This window comes from Chaetomium globosum, genomic scaffold, assembly GCF_000143365.1.
Source record: "Chaetomium globosum CBS 148.51 scaffold_3 genomic scaffold, whole genome shotgun sequence".
NCBI lineage: Eukaryota > Fungi > Ascomycota > Sordariomycetes > Sordariales > Chaetomiaceae > Chaetomium > Chaetomium globosum.
The window spans coordinates 514,583-533,727 of record NT_165978.1 but is presented as its reverse complement, the minus strand read 5'-3'; the positions used below and the strand labels follow the sequence as shown (position 1 = coordinate 533,727).

Here is a 19,145-nt window from a genome sequence, read left to right as displayed (position 1 = left end):
CCAGCATGCAGGTCGCGGCGAGTAGAGGCGGCCGGGCAGACTCGGAAGGGGATCCAGGTTTGCCAGAGGGTTGGGGGAGTGGGGGGTGGTAGTAGTGGGAGGGGGTTGGGTGGTTGGTGTTGGGTTAGGGCGAGAGGGGAGAGGTGGGGTGAGGGGGAAGGGTTTCCGTTTGTGTTGGGGTGACGGCGGCGGGGGAGAGCATGGGTGCGGCTGCGCAGTCGAGCTGGGCGCTCTCGAGCAGCTGGCGGCACCAGAGGATGAGGGTGGTGGCGTGGCGCTCGGCTTCGACGCGCGCGCGGATGTCGCCGTCGAAGAGGGTGATCAGCTCGTAGGTGAAGAGTGCCTGCGTGCGCGCGAGGTGGGTGGGCGTGTCGAGCAGGCAGGCGGGGGAGATGCCGTCGAGAGTGGCGAGGTCGGGTTGGGGGTACTGGGTGAGCAGCTTATCGACACGGTTTTGGATGATTTGTAGGACTCTCGGTTTGCCGCTGGGAGAGGCTGCGTTGTAGGCGGCGAGAGCCGTGTAGGCGTCTTCGACACACTCTGGCATCCCGTCCTGGTAGAGCTGTTGGTGCAGAATGGGGCAATGTCCATCCGCTACCCAAGCGGCCATCCATGCTTTCAGCTTGTCGATGAAGTGGGGCAGTGACCTTTGGCTAGCAGTCAAGTCAGGCTGGGGTTCGCTTAGCCCGTGGTACCGTGTCCAAGACTCCGGGGTGAGAAACCAGCCACAGTTGGCGGTCTTTCTATCCGGATGGGACACGGCGATCTCGGTGGGGTGATTTGGTGTCTGTGGCCTCGACACAGATGTGACCGCCGAACAAGTACGGCTTTCCCCCCTTTCCGGGGAAATATCAATCATCTCAAGCATAGACTCGTGCTCCCCGAGAGGAATGAGGGCGTTGCGTTGCGGCGGATAGCTGCAGTCAAGGCCTTTCCCCCGGCAACGCAAGCAGGCGGGGCTTCTTTGGTCGCATTTCCGCTTCGCCTTGGCGCATTGGACGCATGTCCTGCATTGCCGCCGCATACGCGTGGGGAATGAGGTTTTGTTTGGTATGCTTTTGCTTGTGGTGCCCATGTTGTGGTACGGACAGGATGTCAAAGATGAGAAGGCAGCCTGGCGTCGTCGAAGATGGGATTATTAAGACCCAGCGGGTAAAATCTTCCCATTTGGGCATTATCCACCCCCCCACGGGCCCCCTTTTCGGTTAGCCTGCGGGCGACGGACAACCAAGCTGCGGGAGATCGTCCCAGAAGGGAAAGTTGCGGCCGCAGGATAGCTTTACGGACTCAATCCGCTACTGTGACAAATGTAAGCTCTATATACGGCGGGAGAAGGGTAGGGGAAGATGGACGTGATGGTTTTGATATAAAGGAAGCTTGATCTGCTCTTCTTCCGGCCATCTTTTCTCAACAACCGCACCCCAAGCGCTTACAAGTCCACCACGCAGTTAACAAGTCTCACATCACAATTCACGAGTCACATCTCAATTTACAAACACACAATGTCTCGCAGCAGCATCACGTTGGACGTCCCTTACATCAAGGCCACGCACAAGAAGCCCTACCCAGCCATCTCACCCCTCCGACCCGAACTCAGCCAGGCCGGCAGAACCGTGATTATTGTAGGAGGCTCGGCCGGAATTGGCTTCGCCATCGCCCGCGCCTTCGTGCAAGCCTCGGCTTCGCACGTCATTCTCACCGGCCGGCGCGAGTCTGTGCTCGCCAGCGCCGTGTCCGAGCTCCAAGCCGAGGCCAACGCCGGCACGACCGTCAGCAGCTTCGTGGCTGATCTCTCCGACCTGCAAGCCACCGAGAGGCTGTGGGATGGATTCGCCAAACAAGGGATCGAGGTCGATGTCCTTGTTCTCAATGCCATGACCGTCAGCGAGGGCGGCCCACTCGTGCAGACTAACCTGGAGGGCACCTGGAAGTCGTTCGAGACCAACGTCCGCGGACTGCTGGACTACTCCCAGCGGTTCAGCAAGCAGGGCAAGCAGGAGGGGAAGGTAAGCTGATATCCATCTCGACCCTCTCAGGGCGTTCTTACTATGAAAATCCGAGGCTAACGGTCCGTCAGTTCCTCGTCAACGTCTCGACCAGCAGCATCCACAATTTTATCATAGACCGCAACGGCCACCCCATCTACGGCTTGACCAAGAACTCGGGCTCGCTGCTTATGCAGCTCATCGCCGACGACGCCGACCCGAAAGACATGCAGGTCATCAACTTCCACCCGGGTGGTGTCTTGACCCCGGCAGCTCGAACTGTGGGCTTTAGCGAGGACTATATGGACTGGGATGATGGTGAGTTTATCAGAGTGGTGCCGGATGTGCGGTGTGCGGTGTGCTGACGTGCTGGCAGAGAACCTGGCCGGCCAGTTTGCGGTGTACTGTGCGAGCGAGGAGGCCCGCTTCCTTCATGGTAGATTCATTCCGGTTTGGTGGGATGTTGATGAGATGAAGAATGGCGAGGTTGGCAAGAGATTGAAGGAGGAGTACCATTTCTTGCGGATTGGGGTGGTGGGCCTTTAGGAGCAGTGGGAAGCTAAGTTCCCGTTGAAGTGGTATGCTCGGCGGAGTTACTAGAAGGCAATTAGTTGCAAGTAGTCCACCACAGAATTTGGAATAGCTTTCTTGATAGTCTAGGCCTCGATCGTCGCGGCTTTCTCGTGTTGGATAGCCTCGGTTGGTATGAATGAGCGTATAAAATAATATGGCTCTAGTTAACGAGCATATACAGGTCCTTTCCTCGCATCGTTATTCGAGATTCAAGAACTCCGATTTCAGTGCCCTGTCCCTGAGCACACCTTCTTCAGTCGTGTTCGCCGAGCCAGCATCTCCATCGTTAGAAAGCCTCATAATCTTGTCGCACGCAGCCCCACTGACCCGACATCTCCCAACGAACTGATACCGGGCCCCTTGGGGCGCTCTCTCTTCCAGCGCCCTGACCACCACAAGGTGGAAGAGGCCATAGAGTGCTACAACCAAGTCTCCACACTGCGTCCCCTGGGAGCAAAGCCCAAGGTTACCATCGTCGGTAAAGAAGAAAGACATGCCGCTTACTGCAAATATCATCTGAATTTTGGTGTGGCCCCAAGAAATAAGCTCCGTCTGTTCATGCTTATTCTGCCGCAGCTTTTGGGCCAATTCGTTTCGGAATTGGGATCTGTCGGGCGAAGGGAACAAGGCCTCGCAAAATTACGTTAACGTCAGGCTTGAGGGGCGGGCGGGTTGGTGATCATTTCGACCCCGGGCTAGGAACGTTTTGGCGTAAGCTTCGTTCACGCAAGCCCAGAGGCTTTGGAGCGGCACATCGCGAAGCTTCTTGGAATCGAGCCCTTTGCCATCCCTGGAATCAACGACGACCTGTGCATCTATAATCGTTGCCACTCTTGCCTCGTAAATGCCCGCGACCTGAAGGGTTTTCCAGCTATTCGTGTCCTTCATACGGGCTAGTGTACGCCCAAACGGCTGATCCCATCGTCCCCTATTATACATTGGATCCCAGTCCTTGGGGGGGCGATAACTAAAGTCCGGAGTCCAGCCAGGTAGCCCGGCAGGTCTTTCGGGCCGAGTATAGAACTTGGCCATAGAAAGAATGTCGAGATGGCCGGTCGAGCGTATGACAGATGAAGTGAATCTAGCATAGGTTTCCCGACCGGCATCCTATAGTCGGGTTCGAACAACCTGGGTTGGAGGTCCGTCGCAATACCGGATAGCTAATTGACCAGATCCCGTGGGTCCGTTGCGAAAAATGTACGCAGGGCTTCGACAAGTTTCACAATCGTCATGGTATTCGCATCCTGCCAAGTGACCAGATCTTGCCAGAGCGCAGGGATCAGGTCGTGACCGCCAAAGTCGAGACTCGCAAGGGCTGTGGGCTCTTCCGCCACGATCCGAGCGAACAGTTCACTGACAAAATTTCTTAGAGAGCGTATGATCTCCCAGCTTCCCTCCGCGTCGGCCACCCGAACACGGACCCGGTTCGCAGCTGCTACTTCCTGGATTACCCATACGCGTCGAAACCATGGCGCTTTGGCTATGACTGCCATTCGGCGGAACATGTCGCGAGGGAGGGCTGCTACCATCCACTTCCCGCGCGTCAAAACGGTTGTGGACCAGTCCCATACCTCGGAACTAGAAGTTGCGATACGGGAGCGGTAGGTGTGAAGAGCATGGTCGAAGCCAGGAGGTGCGTCCTCGACACTGACGTGCAGTCTCGGGTTTGAGAGGAAGTCATAGAACCGTCGGAGCCTCTCTTTACCTAGGAAGGAATCTTGCCAGCTTTCTCCCGGCCAACTTTCTCCCGGCCAGTTGCCTATCGGCCAGCTGTTTCCCGGTCAGCCTATATGTACTATCGAGTAGGCGATGGGATATTTGTCGAATACCAGCTGGGCTTCCGCTAGGAGGGCGGCGAATGCATGAATCTTTCCTTGCGGTGGTGACCACTTCTCCTTCGTGGCCAAGAACGACATGAATTCTTGTAGCGAAGGCCATCCCCCCTCCTCTAGCAATAGGTTCGTCAGCGCGATCTCGTAGTTCTCTGGGTTGAATACGCTTTTCTGCAGCTCCGGATCGGCCCCCAGCCAGGCGACAACCGACGCGGCCGATCCAAAGATGGATTTCATGAAGCGGACCTGCCCCGACCGCTCTCAACGTCGCCTTGGTTGATACAGAGCATATCGATCCAGAGGTAACCATGCTCCCGAGTGCGGCGGAACGAGGCGAGTGCATCGTGGAGGTTGGTGGTGATCTGAAAGGTGACAGCGCGAGGCCCCAGGACGCCGCAGGGCTCGTCAACATCAAGGATGCTCGAAGAATCCACGTCGCGGTCGTCCTCAAACACGACAGTAACCGGGGCGAGCTCGTTGAGACTCCCCCAGCAATACGATAGTGCGCGATATTCGGGGTGGTTGGAACGGTTGCTCCGCACCAAGACCACAGCGAGCTCGTCATCGTCGCCGCCTGGGAGAACACGGAGGAGTCGGATCTCGTGGTGCTCCGAACGGAGGGGGTGATAGGAATTGTAGTCGTTTGGGATCGTGCGATGGGGGGTCAGATCCTCAGCCATGGTTCCGTTGGTGTGGGAGCGAGAACGATGGGTGTGGGAGGGAGAAACGAAATGGGTAAATCGCTTCAAGAGAGTGGGGTTATTTGAACTGGGTGTGCTGCTGTGCTGCTGTGCAGTGCCCGTCACAAGAGTGCGGCATGGCCCCAACTGCTTAGGTTCGGCCCGGTCCCTCATCTCGGTCGGGTAGAAAACGCCACAAGACTCTCATCCTGCAGGCGGACTGCGTGTCTGCCTTGCCTGTCTCTGCCGAGAGCGTCGCACAGCATCACTTACGTTATTCAAAGCGCACTTTCCAGCCGCATTCCCTTCCGACGATACGTCCGTACCTAACATACTCGGGCAGCGCTCGGGAACGGAGAGATACATGACGCCCAAGCGGCAGTCGGCGTAGTACGGAAGCCCTCGAATTCAGGGGGCGCGGTGAGACCAAACCACAGCTGGACCAGGGCCGCAAATGCGATTGGCTGGCTAAGAGAATCGCACTTGTGTCACAACGGGTGGTGTTGGACTGGCGTTACACCAAACCACGGTCCACGATGGAGTTGAGAAGAGGAGCGAGGAAAACATAGATACCTTCATGATGATAAGAAATTAGGGACTCGAGTTTCACCGAGTTATCAACCTGCACTAAAACAAATCATCTATCTAAATTACCAGATGGAGACACGTTTTCGACCTCCCAATAACAACAGCCAGCTTGGTCTTCATTATTGTTTAGAAAGTGGGGCATCTTCTCTCGCGACCACTCACTGGCTCTAGACTTTTTTGTGCGAAGACACAGAACGGGCCCTTTTAGGAGCAAAAAATGACTGCTAATGGCAGAAAATGAGGGGCCAAGAACCGAGAGATTGATTATTGCCAGACTCAATTTCATATTTGCCACCATTTCACCATATTTCCGCTGGTTTCGATTATGAATGCCGCTGTTATCCGAAGGGCGCGGATGTCAATTGCTGATGCCCACGCTCCCACGCCAGAGCATGGAAGCGCCTGCAGGATTTTGACACGAAGCGGGGATCGGCTGCTGCAGTGGCGGTCGGATGGCAGTCCCGAATGAGACCCCGCTTCGCCACACGGTGTGTCTGACGGTGCTTGTGCAAGGTGGAAGATGCAGTTACAGTGAGCCACAGCGCTAAATGACAGTATAAGGGGCCCATTGTGACCTGCTGCAGTGATTTGAAATACAGTGTTTGAATTTCTGGAAACATCGGATTCCAGTGCCCAGCCAAGACCACAAGCCCGGAGCTAGCAACGCACGGCAGCGGCTCCTTCCATGCAACCGCACCACGGAGTTTTTTTGGCCGCTGCACACCGCAGCGCTTGCAGAGTCAGCATAAATACAAAATGTTCAAGTAGTCCCCGCGCTCTTTTATCTCATCTCATCCACACAACAAATTATCTCTTTTACCTTCTTGTACGAAAGTTGGAGGCTGGAACCGTGGGAAAACCGGTAGAAGAAACACCCTCCCACCAAAAAAGGGAATGACGGTCGGAACAGACGAAACCCAGCCGCTGCTGCGAAGTGTCACCAACGAGGGGCAGCAAGTCTACACCAACCCTGTTGCCCCGCCACTGCAACAAGATGGCTCCGACATCGCCCAGACCACCATCGTCGACTTCGACCCCGATGGTGATGCAGAGAACCCGCTGGACTGGCCCGCACCCTACCGATGGGTTATTGTGAGCATACTGGCCTTTACGGCCTTTACTGTGTACGTTCCCCTTTTTTATATCTTCATCCTCTTCACCCACCGCCCCCCCCTATTTACACCCCCTTACTTACCTCCCCACGCAGCACCATGACCTGCATCGGCGTGGTCCCCCTCGCCTCCGAGATCGTGCGCGACCTCTCCGCCTCCCCCAACCCCTCCAAATCCGCCAGCGTGCTCCTCGTCACTATCTGGGAGCTGGGCGAAGCCGCCGGCCCGCTGCTAATCGCGCCGCTGTCCGAAATGTTCGGCCGGTACCCCGTCATGAACGTGGCCAACCTGCTCTTCATTGCGGCGGGCGTGCTGGCCGCCACCGCCGAGAGCGTGCCGCAGTTTGTGGTCGCCCGCATGCTGAATGGTTTGGCTGTCGCCGGGAACGTGCTCAACCCGGCCATTGTGGGGGATATGTTTCCGAGTGAGGAGCGTGGGGGGGCGTTGAGCTTGTTGTTTCTGGCGCCGTTGGTGGGGGGCGCGTTTGGGCCGATGATTGGGAGTGCCGTGGCGGAATTGTATGGGTGGAGGACGGTGGTGTGGATGGCAGTGGCGTTGGCGGCGGGCTGTGAGGTTATGTTTTTGTGCTGCTTCCGCGAGACGTACAAGGTTGCGATTCTCCGGAAGCGCGTCAAGAGGATGGCACGCCATCCCGAGGGGTCGGGCAAGACGTTCAAGACTGCGTTTGACGAGGCGGAGAGGCTCAGCACCGCGGGGTTTTCTGAGTGGAAGAAACTGCGGGATGCAATTCTGCGCCCGGCCATTGTGCTGTGCGGCAGTGGGGTTCTCATGGTCATGAGCTTGTTCAACTCAGTCGTCTTTGCTTTCTTTTACATCTACAGCACCACCATTTCGGATATCCTGATCGACCTCTACAAGCTGTCGCCCGTGGCCGTGGGCTCCTGCTTTACCATCTTCTGTAAGCCCCTCCCATCACATCCCCTTCGACCATCTCAACAAACCACTAACCCAAGCCCCACAGCCATCGGCTCCACCATCAGCGTAATCATCTGCAACCGCACGCTCGACCGCATCTACATGCGCATGCGCTTCACCCACAAAGGCGTAGGCAAGCCCGAGTTCCGGCTCCCACTAGCCATCATAGGCGGGTTCGCTTTACCCATGACAGTCGCAGCATACGGGTGGGCGGCACACTTGCGGCTGCCGCTCGTGCTGTTGCTCTTTTGCGTGTGCGCCATGGGCACGGCCCTCATGCTCGCCACCATCCCCGTCATGGCCTACGTCGTCGACGCGTTTGGCCTGTTCTCTGCCTCCGCCATGACCGGCATCATCGTCACGCGCTGCCTGATGAGCACCTTCCTGCCGCTGGCGTCCGCGCCGTTGGTGGAGCGGTGGGGGTTTGGCTGGGGGTTTTCGGTCCTGGCTGGGCTGAGCTTGCTGTTGGCGCCGATTCCTGTCGTGATGTTGAGGTATGGGGAGCGTTGGAGGAGGGGTTCGAGGTATAGTCGGGATGAGTGAGGTGGATGAAGTGATGATGGGTGAGGGGTAATGGGACGCGGCTGGGTAATGATGGTTATTATGATATGGGCCTTAAGAAGGATACATGTATTTATCATGATAATGACGGCGAACAGAAAAGGGACGGCTAATGGGTATAGATATGCTTGGGATGAAAAGGAAATAGGGGTCTATCTTGGGGGTGAGAGATCATATACGAGGCGTTGCCGGCTGTTGTCAGCCGTTATCCTCCTTGTCTCACCTCCCCGTTTCAAACAGTCCTGATAAGGAGCCGTTCAGTACCGCCCCTCTCGGTTTAATCGGTTGTCGGTTTTTTGTTGCGGCTGAAATCAGCTACCAGACCTTTGCCCTGACATGGCCTCCTGGGGCTGTTCATTCTTTCATCTCTACACACGGCTTGTTGACCCTGCGGTTCACCCTCTGCATCTCCTTATTGAGCCAAGAGACAATCATGCTTTTACGTTGAATTATTTGGCGGAGTCTTTCGTTTTCATCGGTGAGATTCAAGTCATCCCCTTGATCCTTGTCATTTTCCAGCATCATTTTCAAGTTTGCAGTAAGATCCTTGATGTCCTGTGCCAAGGCGGTACAAGGTTTCGGCTTTTCCACACCAGTCTCCATATGTTGCTTTGTTTTCTCCATTGGATTTTGTCGTCTACTCGATGGCTCGGCTGAGGGGAGTTGTTTTTGACGAAACAAGGTGGACGATGGAGGGATTGGTGTGGACCTTTAATGGTGACTTGGTGGGCGAGTTTATATAGGGTTTATCCAACAACTACAACCTGGATTGCGAGGCTTGATGTTTCATGAACATATTAGCTGACATTTGGGGACCTAAGCAGAATATCAATATGGCGCTGCTCCTTTGGGCTTGAACTGCCTATGATATCCCTTCTCGTCCTGTTCACCCTTTTTTGATCACCTAGGTAGCCGCTCGCCCCGGACCTACCTGTTCGTAAGGCCCCGAGGCCCGGCCGTTCTGTTGAACAAAGGGTCTGATGATTTGACCCTCAGCAATATTATTGGCGCATCCGTTGAACATGGCTCGCCGCCCTAATGATCGTCTCTGCAAAAGCTCTCAGCTGGCATCGTCATGAGTGAAAATAAATCTCCCGACGGCTCCTTAAAAGCTCCCTGAAGTGTGGTAATTAACGTTTTTTTTGGCAGATCTGTCGCCTTGTATAATAAACGGGGAAAGTTCAATGGCATCCTTCTATTTGACTTTTTGCCACTAAACAGAAGAAACAACCTTACCCCAGAAGTTGTCATCACTGGGAAGATCGAGAAACAGGTTCAAAGATTGGGGAGTCGTAAATAAATTTTCAGCAGCGATGAATTACATTAGGCACCGAGGCTGTGTTGTGACAAGTGGTGAAAATGTCGAAAGAATACAATGTTTCAACTCCAGCCGTACAATCCGCTGAGACTTGCTACGGGCTATTGCTCGCGTTGTGGTGTTGTAGCCACGAAGATGTCACATCAACGTCCGCGCCGTTATCAAGGAGCTGCTGTACAACTGCCTCATGCCCAGCCGAGGCAGCCAGCGACAACGATGTCTGGCCATCACCATCCACCACGTCAACGGCCGCACCTTTGTCGAGGAGGTACCGCACAACCTCCTTATACCCCTTCCCCGCCGCAAATAGCAGCGACACCCAGCCGCCACTGTCTTCAAGCAGCAGATCTATCCAAGCTCCCAAGTTCCAGGACCCGATCCTAAGTTATCCGAATCTCTTAGGGCCATCTCACCAATTTCTACTGACTTCTGCAGCTTCATTGCCCCCGCTTTGCCTCTTTCGGCGGCCTCAAACATCCGTCCCATCATCCACCATCTCGTGGCTCTATCGAGGTCTCTTTGTGACTGGGTCTTTTGATCAGGGAGGTCCCGGCTAGCTCTGAAGTTTTCGTACTCTTCGGGCTGTCCCTGAGATGCATGCCAGTCCCAGACCAGGAAGAAATCGTCTTGAAACGTTGTTCTTGGCTCTCGACTTTCTGACCGGCAGTTGGCATTCGGGGCGCCTGGATAACCCGTCAAGGAGGGAACCGCAATCCTGATAATGGTCCAGTAATCGCCGCGCGGCCGAATGATTGTCGGCGTTGATGCCCCTTGGAGGAGGCAGATAACATCCCCTTGTCGGATGGGTTTTGCCGATACGGATTAGGTGAAGTACTGGCGGCTCCAGGCTTCGCATCCGTTCGTCTAAGTGATCGTATCCCTTTTAACCCGAGATACTTCGCCTAAAACATGGCAAGCGGTAAGTAAGGTACTTACGTACCAGCGGTTGCAGTGAAGGTGGCAGAATTGAGTAGATACGGACATGTGCGAATGGTAACGGGTTGGGGTACCTATCCTATGGATATCCGTACATAATAGAGTTTACCTTTTAGCTTAGAAGACAATTTCTAGATTGGAGCAACCTTAGGTATTGACCTTAATTACTCATACTCACAAGCAACTCGATTCGATTATTAGCTTCCTTACAATTCTCAAATTGAGCGTGGGTACGTCAACCATTGGTCACAGGTTTTAAAGTAGGTACATGTAGAGTTCATTTTGGTCTGGTGTCGTAGTCTCGCAGTTCCCGTAGCAAGTCGTGAAGCTCCTTTGGCGTCTCGTGCCCTATCCGCTGGTAATACGGTGATGCCCTGTCCTTTCCTTCCTGAGCGTGCTGTAGCAGCGCCCTTGCAAGCCAGCAGTACTCGCCGCAGTGCCTGACAAGACCGCTCGTCCGCAGCTCTTCGTCGTCAAGGCGACTCACAGATTCCTGCCAGAGTTCCTGCCATCGATCTGTCGCGCGTTGGATGGCTGGTATCGTCGTCTGGAGAACTGAAACGAGGCGCGAGACGCCGATCATGACTTGAATTGCTGCTCGTCTGAGTTAGTGTGGAGGGAGGATGAATAGGGGGTCCTCACCTGTGACTAGAAAGTAGAGGTCCAACAAGGAGACGTGCTTCAAGGGGAAGCCCTTGACGCCGGACCAGGACTCAGCCATCAAGGCATCAGCACAATCGCGGAGTGATGCCGTCCGCCGCCAGCAGTTTGGTCCGTTGGCAGCTATAGCCGCCTCAAACTCAGTAGCATTATTGGCCTCCCACAGATCCGGCAGCGAGGGCAGGTCACCCGTCATCTCGTGGATTGTCGCAAGCCCGGGCTGGTGCGTCACTCCGCCCTGTTGCCAGTCGCCGATGAAAGTCCAAGTGACGATTCTTTCGTTGTTAGCAACGCCACTCGGGGTGGGAAAGACGCAGAAAGACAGACCCAAAAAGAAACAACCTACCTAATCCTTGTCTCCTCCCTCACCCACCGCCCCCAATCCACGCCTCCCTCACCATGGCACGCATGCCGCGCCTCTCGTCAACCCAAGCCTCCGAGCCGCCACCACCAGCGCCGGCCTTTCTGGGTCGCCCACGCCCTGCTCTCTCAACGCCGGATTATTCATGATGAACTGCGCGCCATGGATCAGCAGCGCGGCCTGAAACGTGCCATACAACTCCATCTCCCTCTCCCCATCCTCCCCAATACCACCACCACCACCACCCCCCTCCACCCCCTCCACCAACCCCTCCAACCGCCTAAACACCCACTCCTCCACGACCGCAAAAAACCCCCTCACCGCCAGCACACAATCCCTCGGCGGGGCATACAGCGCACCACACAACAAAACACGGCCAACCGGCAACGGCGGACCGGCGAAGTTCTTCGGGTCGAAAGCTCGGCCGGTGCACGAGCGGCAGGTGGCCGGTGCGTGTAGGCGGAAGTTAGGTGGGCACGAAGGCGTCGCGGGTGGGCGCGCGTGAAGACCTGGGTGGCGAGGGGCGGCGTCGTAGGTCCCATTGTAGGGGGGGGTTGGTGGTGGTCGGGGTGGTGGTGAGGGTGCGGTGCAGGGTTCGGATCTCGGTGAGGAGCGGTTGGAGGGTGGGGTCAATTCCGGGGGGTGGGCACGGTGAGGTGGGGGGTTGTGTGGTCGGGGGGAGGGGGGAAAGGGGAACGTGGTGTTGCTGGTGGTGGCGTCGGGGTGTGGTTGGTCGAAGAGCCAGGTGAGGAAGAAGCCGTCGCTGATGGCGGTGCTTTGGTAGGGGTCTGGGTGGAGGGGGATGTCGGGTTGGAGTTCGGCGCTGGGGAGCTCGTCGCCGCGGCTGGGCTCTCCGAGAAAGGCTTCGAGCATCGAGCCGGCTTTGGGGTTGGTGAGACTGAGGAGAAAGGCTACGGGGATCTTGGTGCTGTCATCTTGTGGAGAAGCGGGTGTTTTTAGTACAGTGCTGGTACTCGGAGCAGCTGCTGGTGGGTCGGTGGTAGCGTTGGTGATGGCGCCGTGGACCCTTGTGTAGACGCAGGTCATTCCACGAGAGTGGCACCGAGCACACGGTGAGCTCCCGTCACAGGCGAGTTTGCTGCGAAAGCAAGCGTCGCAGGCTTTGGCTCTCTTGCCTCGTTTGGACCGGGGGCGGTCCATCGTGACTCTTATTGTTTGGACAACTCTGATAATGCTTTCGCCACACGTCCCTACGCGGGTATTAGTGGGCGGAGCAGCTAAAAGTGAAGTACTCGTCCACAAGGTGGAGAAGTTGGAGGAGAAGAAGAACTGAATACCTCCTGCCGAATGTTTTACCGCAGTACTGGCACCTGAACTCCTCGGACCCCGAGTCTAACCAATCTTGTCAGCCGTGTCAAGGCCGGCAACATCCGGGAGCTACCGGGAGGGTGTCTTTCTGTGTGGATAGACCTACGGGTTGCCTCGTGTCTGCGTAGATGGCTACTGTGCTGGTATTCCCTACCGCACGTGGTACAAGCGAACCCGGTGGGCCGGGACGGCGGCATTTTGATTGTGAAGCACACACAAAGTGCAGTTGGGGGGCTTGGGGTGTGTGGGTTGATGCCGAGAAGTGGGTGAAAGCCGATGGGATTTGGCTTTTATGGGTCGGAATAAACCCACAATGGCTTGGCTCGGGGAGACACGGGCCCGTGTAAGTCAGGGGTGCTCGCCCAAGCGCACTGTCTTTGCCTGCCAAAATAGCAAGCAACATACAGTCAAAGCCGCGGTCAGCACACGGCCAGGATGCTCTCTCTTCCAGGTGTTTATGGCGGCATGAGCCGCAATATTTATGACCTGGACCCGAGGCGCATTTTTTCTCTTTTTTTTCGTTTATGCCAGGGAGAAAGTACTGTCATATAATACCATACTTGACCAAGGAGGTTGAGGTTGACGCCATGCGTCCATATAAACTCATCAAGTACACGGCATTACTGCCTCGTAGCGGATTACTACCAGCAATTTCCACTGTCCCAGCCAAACGATACAGCACTGAGCAGACCTCACCTGCCCGGCAGCCTCGCATTCCGCCCCCTGTACGACCGACACTCGCTGTGTCCACCGAGAAAAGACCAAACTCTGTGACGGAATATGCCTTGTGAGTAAGCAAGACTTCTCTGTCCTCGACCCTCACTTACGAGATATCTTGTAGATCCACGCTGGACGGTCTCATCAACTGGGCTCGGCAAGGCTCCCTCTGGCCCATGTCCTTCGGTCTTGCTTGCTGCGCCATCGAGATGATGCATCTTTCCATGCCGCGTTATGACAACGATCGGCAGGGGATTATCTTCCGTGCCAGTCCGCGCCAGTCGGACGTCATGATCGTGGCAGGTACGCTTACTAACAAGATGGCGCCGGCGCTGCGCCAGGTCTATGACCAGATGCCTGAGCCCAGATGGGTCATCAGCATGGGGAGTTGTGCCAATGGAGGTGGTTATTATCACTACAGCTATTCCGTTGTTAGGGGGAGTTGATCGTATCGTACCCGTGGACATTTATGTACCCGGGTGCCCGCCTACGGCTGAGGCATTGCAATACGGCATCTTCCAGCTGCAAAAGAAGATGGCCGCCGGACAAAGGTTCACGAGGATGTGGTACCGGAAGTGATAAAGCGGTCGCGTCAGACGACATGTACATTTAGAAGACGCATAAGGAGTCAGTTACGGTGTAGACTTTAGAAGATTGGGCTAAACGATTAGTGTTGTATCAAAACCGCAAATCAAGTTCAAAAACAGCCACCCCTCAAGATTGGTTTGTCACAGTATCATCCTCCTCCCACACCCAATTCTCGACCTTTTCATAGCTTCTTGGCCAGTAGTCCACATTGACTTCGCTCCCATCACGGCGAACAGCCACCCGCATCATGTTGTCGAGTGAGTCACTGGCACCCCATTCACCCCACATACGAATTATCTCATCCCCCACGCGCAGGCCAGCTTCCTCGGCTCTCGTCCTGTTTGAGGTGAAGCTAGCCACCTTCCACCTGGGAGGGAAGAAAGCCTAGTTCAAACAACTCTGCATCTTTCCTTACCATCTTCAGTCCAAACTTGGCGAAGCTATCAGCAGCCGGCACGATAAACGTTCCGTTTAGCATGGCGGAGAGGCTTGCCTCAGACGGCTTCACTCCCAACTAGCCCGCTTAGTACCTCAAGAAACTCGTCTGTCTGCACCTTTTCGTGTGCGACGAACCGCCGATAGAGCTCCAACGTCAGGTCGTCGAGGTCCTTGGTGCCATTGGTTGCTTTCGCGATCAAGCCTTGCACCTGGGCGAGATACACAAAGCCGGTGCCGTACGGGGCCTTGACGTTTTGGGTGCTGGTCCAGTAGTTGTCGATAATGGACTGCCACGTCTTGCCAGCCATTCCACTAGTGTAATAGCTCTGGGCATTGTTGTTGAGCCACCGGATCAGGTAGCTCTTGTCAACAGCACCGGCCGCGAACGGGGCCACGACGGCATAGAACTGCGCCACGCCCTCGCGGTACCACATGTCATACTGCCGCGCGGGCGACATTAACGCATACTCGTGGATACCTTCATGGGGACAGCAGAAAAGTGGCAGCCTCCTGGCTCTGCTCCTCATCCGTGCCATCCGAAAACTCCAGCAAAAACGAGTTATACCCCCCAGCGCCCCCATATCCCGTCAACGCGCGCCGCCAAAACACACGGAATGGCGTGTCCACGTCCCCAAAGAACGACGCAATCGCACCATGCATATCCTTCGCAATCCCCGCCATCCTCTCACTATCATACGGCAGCTCCCCCAACCAATACACATAAAATTCCCTCTCCCCCTCCCCCACCTCCACCTCCCACCCGGGCCACCGCCGCAACGCCCCCACCGCAAAATACGCCTTCGCCAGCATCCGCCCCGGCACACCCACCACCGTCTCCCTCACCCGATCCCCCAACGAACTCGCCACCCTCACCCCCTCCGGCACCACCCACTGCACCACCACCTCCCACTCCCCATCCCCCCCATCAACCCCCGACAGCGGCAGCGGCAGCGGCAGCGGCAAAAACCCCGCCCCCATGCCCACCAGCCCCTCACCGCTCTCATCCGCCCATGAGATCGATCCTCGGCCCCGACGGCGTGGTCTTGTCCACCACGCGCGGCACGGCGCGGAACTGCACGAGCACCGGGCCGTGCGGGTTGCGCGAGGCGAACCAGGTGCGTTGGGCGTCGGTGGCGTTGCTGTCAGTGTGCGTGAGGGGCAGGGGGCCGAGGGTGTCGGAGGCGGAGAGGGAGGTGTCGTTGTATTGTTGCGTGGGGGTTAGGCCGTGGTTGAGGTCGAGTTGGAGGAGGGGGTAGTGGGATGGAGGGGGTCGGGATGTGGTGTTGGGTTGGGGGAGGTGGGAGAGGTGGAGGGTGATGTCGAGGGCGGTGATGGTGGTGGTGGTGGTGGTGGTGGTGTTAGGGGCGGAGAATTCGGGGGTGAGGGTTACTTGGATGCGTGGGAGGGGGGTGGTGAGGGCGGAGGTGGTAGCGGCTAGGGCGGCGAGGAGCAAGTGTAAAAGTGTTGGTGCCATGTTGGAGAGTTGAACGGGTTGTTATGATGTGAAGCAGCCGATAGTACCTAGGCAATGAGCTTGTGCCTCGTGAGAAATCGATTGAGTTCCCTCCCATGGCTGAGTGCTGGATATATCCCTGGTTTAGTGATTCCAGCCCCTACTCCCGATTCGGGCCAGCATTATGCAGGACTCAGGACGAAGGATTCAGGCAAAAGAGAAGTTCCTTCTCAAGTTGGGAAGGTTGCTCAGAATACCAGGTGGACGTCGAAACACATGATTCGCTCAGCGGTAGAAAACCTTGAATTCTCGCACGAATGATTGATGGTTTCAACTCACCCAATGGGGTTTGCGGCGAACCAGGTACCTGCTCTCCTGTACATGTGCGGTGGGAGTGAACTGGTCAGCCCTATGTGGGATGATCCATTTCCGAGCAAGGTGGGCACAACTACCTAGGAAATACAGTCCATGTATCATACAACTAGTAGGTAGATGGCTAGCCGTTAAGGGACATTCTGGAAAGTTCATAACAAGAAAAATTGCAAATCTACAATCCCATCATCGAACCCTTCGCAAGAGCTCAACACACATTCTTCCCTATGAACTCGAGTTTGTCAATCCAACAAAGACCACAAGCACAGCAGCATACGCCGCGGTTGCCTGCAATACCTGGTCCAACTTGTTCAGCCGCCAAGATGCTAAAAATGCAAAGAAGGCCACAGAAACAGTGGTAGTAATAAGTGTAGTGTAGAGATCATCACGCAGCATCATCAACCACATTGGTCCCACGAGCAGGGAGCCCCCAGTCGCGGCTAGTGACAAGCGGTCTAGGAAGGCCTTCATGCGTGACTTCCTGACGTTCCTATTGCGAGTCCCCCCCAATCGTCATGTTTTCGTCATCCCATCGCTCGACGGGGGCCACCTTGTCGGTCTGGTCTCCGAGACTGTCAAGGTCACCGACCAGCCGCCTGATAACGTACCGGTCCACGGCACGCTTTTTGGTGGCGTAGAAGTAGTCTTGCGGCAACTTTCTCGCCTCCAGCATGTAATCGTAGTCCTTCAAGGCCTGGGCTATCGCCACTCCATTAGTCACGCCCAGCTGTAAACGGAGACTCCTTCAGCAACACTGACTGTAACGCGCAGGATCCTCTTCCCACCCAGGCGATTGCTGCTTCGACGCAAACATATCGATAGCATGATCCACCAACTTGACTTGCAACTTCTGCAGCTTTAATCTCTGCATTTCCGCAAAACTGACTCGAAATATCCTCTGCCCCGGAGCAGCCGGCTCCGTGATCCCAAGCAACCTTTTCAGCTTTTGCTTGGACTGCTTCCGCGCGCCCACAATCTCATGGACGAGCCCGGCGTGGTGGTGCTCCACCGCCCACTTCCCCTGATTCTCCGCATCGCGGGGATGCAAGGCTACCGACCCATAGCCGTTTACTGCGGCTGCAGGGAACTTCTCTGATGGGGGTGGGCCATTAGATGGGGTGGTGCGGCCCTCCACCGGGCGGTTCGTCGAGCTGAGGGATCGTCGACGGGGTGAACCGGGTGTATTGCTAGAGGCGCGGGAGCTTGACGTGCTCGGTGCTCGTCTTGACCTGCGTACCGGTCTTGTCGGACGGGATGGGAAAGCTCGAGGGCTTCTGTGGTGGTGAGGGACCGGATTTACTGGCTGGGATGAGTATGCGGATCTCGCATAGTTGGGGTGCGTGGACGGAGGGGGTATTGGTGTTCCTGGCCTCAAGTCTGGAGGAGTTGCGCATTTGGCGGGCGGCGGCCGCTCTTCTGGCGGCCCAACGCTCGTGTCCCTTTCGTTGCTAGCCACGACTGTAATTACATGATATTTGTTAGCATAGCAATGCTTTTCATGTAGGCATGATGGAAAGTGGATTTTACGTGCCTTCAGCCTGGCTGGCCCTTTGTTTCCTTCCATAAGGCCCCTTTCCAGGTCTAGGTCGGGGTTTCCGGGCGGCATTCCTGATATCAGAAGGTGAGGTGAAGAGGAATGGCAGAACAGCAGTTTGTCTTCCCCAACACTTAGCGATGCACTTATACACTAGGAATTACGAAACAACAACAACAGCGGCGGTAGAAACGGCGGTCCTCGCGATGCAACGAACAGTGCGGCTAAAAGAGGAGGGGGACCACAGGGGTAAAATGCGGGGGGTGAGGCTGGCCATAAAGACGTTGATCCGATGTTAGACAGCTCAGCCCCAAGCAATAAAGTGGCGAAGCAGAGATACCCACGAGTAACTATATTACCGAGCCTCGTAGTTCAACACCTCCTTTATGAATCATCCCCACCAAATCCAGCTATATCCAAAGCCTTCCTCGGGCATAGCATTTCCAGCGGAATCAACTCCCCTAAACCTACCTACCTTAGAAACCAACACAACCTGAACTCAGAACCCCCCCTGGAAATGGCCACCCCCTCCTGCCCTCAACAAACGCACCATCTCAAAATCGACATAGACTTCGACCGCATCCTGACCATCATCTTCCCGCACGGCACCTGGGCCAGCCTCCTCCTCACCCATCTCGAAAGCCGCCCCTACCACGCCGACTGCCGCGCGCTCCTGGACGACGATTACACCGTAAGCTTGAAGCTCTCCAAAAACGTTGACCGCATACATATCGGCCTGTCCACCTACGTGACCGAGGGAGGCGCCCTGGCCCTCGTCTTCGACAGCAAGCGCTGCGCGCGCGACTGGTTGGCTAACTCGCCGCTGTGGGGGGCGTCGGGGTCGGGTGGGGTGGACGCGGAGAAGTCGGTGGTGATTAGGACGAGGTGGATGCATGGGGAGTTTGAGCGGTGTTTGGACAGTAGTATGCGGGCACCTGCGGAGGTGGTGGTGGGAGGTTCGGTCGTGCCAGTGGTCAGCTTCACTGCGGCTCCGGCTCCGTTCGCAGGTAGTGACGTGATAGGAAAGTCGGTTGATCCGTATCGGAGACCGAACACGAAGCGAACTGGGGGGGAAGAGAACCGTTCTGGCGGCCACGTGGCGGGAAACAGTTTGGTACCTAGCTAGGTGACTTAGGTACGAACTACAAAGGCAATGTAATGGGATGAGAGGA

At 56.1% G+C, this 19,145-nt stretch overlaps 9 protein-coding genes across 9 annotated transcripts; 4 read left to right on the top strand and 5 right to left on the bottom strand.

Annotated features, from left to right (window-relative positions):
• Positions 1–124: 124 nt before the first annotated feature.
• On the bottom strand, positions 125–1,075 carry CHGG_05451 (uncharacterized protein; the record flags this gene model as incomplete). The annotated part of the gene is made up of 1 exon (XM_001221545.1): positions 125–1,075. One exon carries the CDS (start codon positions 1,073–1,075, stop codon positions 125–127), a length of 951 nt encoding a protein of 316 aa, XP_001221546.1.
• A 427-nt stretch (positions 1,076–1,502) lies between these two features.
• CHGG_05450 (uncharacterized protein) lies at positions 1,503–2,350 on the top strand (the record flags this gene model as incomplete). Its single annotated transcript, XM_001221544.1, has 2 exons — positions 1,503–2,006; positions 2,078–2,350. The coding sequence occupies 2 exons, from the start codon at positions 1,503–1,505 to the stop codon at positions 2,348–2,350; spliced, it is 777 nt and encodes a 258-aa protein (XP_001221545.1).
• Positions 2,351–3,197: 847 nt separating this feature from the next.
• On the bottom strand, positions 3,198–5,070 carry CHGG_05449 (uncharacterized protein; the record flags this gene model as incomplete). The annotated part of the gene is made up of 3 exons (XM_001221543.1): positions 3,198–3,665; positions 3,728–4,328; positions 4,637–5,070. The coding sequence occupies 3 exons, from the start codon at positions 5,068–5,070 to the stop codon at positions 3,198–3,200; spliced, it is 1,503 nt and encodes a 500-aa protein (XP_001221544.1).
• A 1,482-nt stretch (positions 5,071–6,552) lies between these two features.
• On the top strand, positions 6,553–8,249 carry CHGG_05448 (uncharacterized protein; the record flags this gene model as incomplete). Its single annotated transcript, XM_001221542.1, has 3 exons — positions 6,553–6,782; positions 6,866–7,689; positions 7,753–8,249. The coding sequence occupies 3 exons, from the start codon at positions 6,553–6,555 to the stop codon at positions 8,247–8,249; spliced, it is 1,551 nt and encodes a 516-aa protein (XP_001221543.1).
• Positions 8,250–9,679: 1,430 nt separating this feature from the next.
• CHGG_05447 (uncharacterized protein) lies at positions 9,680–12,703 on the bottom strand (the record flags this gene model as incomplete). Its single annotated transcript, XM_001221541.1, has 6 exons — positions 9,680–9,933; positions 9,999–10,300; positions 10,522–10,595; positions 11,009–11,115; positions 11,257–11,477; positions 11,580–12,703. The coding sequence occupies 6 exons, from the start codon at positions 12,701–12,703 to the stop codon at positions 9,680–9,682; spliced, it is 2,082 nt and encodes a 693-aa protein (XP_001221542.1).
• Positions 12,704–13,184: 481 nt separating this feature from the next.
• On the top strand, positions 13,185–14,167 carry CHGG_05446 (uncharacterized protein; the record flags this gene model as incomplete). The annotated part of the gene is made up of 4 exons (XM_001221540.1): positions 13,185–13,214; positions 13,441–13,658; positions 13,713–13,891; positions 14,025–14,167. 4 exons carry the CDS (start codon positions 13,185–13,187, stop codon positions 14,165–14,167), a joined length of 570 nt encoding a protein of 189 aa, XP_001221541.1.
• A 503-nt stretch (positions 14,168–14,670) lies between these two features.
• CHGG_05445 (uncharacterized protein) lies at positions 14,671–16,088 on the bottom strand (the record flags this gene model as incomplete). Its single annotated transcript, XM_001221539.1, has 3 exons — positions 14,671–15,092; positions 15,226–15,505; positions 15,666–16,088. 3 exons carry the CDS (start codon positions 16,086–16,088, stop codon positions 14,671–14,673), a joined length of 1,125 nt encoding a protein of 374 aa, XP_001221540.1.
• An 841-nt stretch (positions 16,089–16,929) lies between these two features.
• On the bottom strand, positions 16,930–18,045 carry CHGG_05444 (uncharacterized protein; the record flags this gene model as incomplete). The annotated part of the gene is made up of 3 exons (XM_001221538.1): positions 16,930–17,138; positions 17,199–17,897; positions 17,967–18,045. The coding sequence occupies 3 exons, from the start codon at positions 18,043–18,045 to the stop codon at positions 16,930–16,932; spliced, it is 987 nt and encodes a 328-aa protein (XP_001221539.1).
• Positions 18,046–18,490: 445 nt separating this feature from the next.
• On the top strand, positions 18,491–19,099 carry CHGG_05443 (uncharacterized protein; the record flags this gene model as incomplete). Its single annotated transcript, XM_001221537.1, has 2 exons — positions 18,491–18,664; positions 18,731–19,099. 2 exons carry the CDS (start codon positions 18,491–18,493, stop codon positions 19,097–19,099), a joined length of 543 nt encoding a protein of 180 aa, XP_001221538.1.
• Between the last annotated feature and the right edge of the window lie 46 nt (positions 19,100–19,145).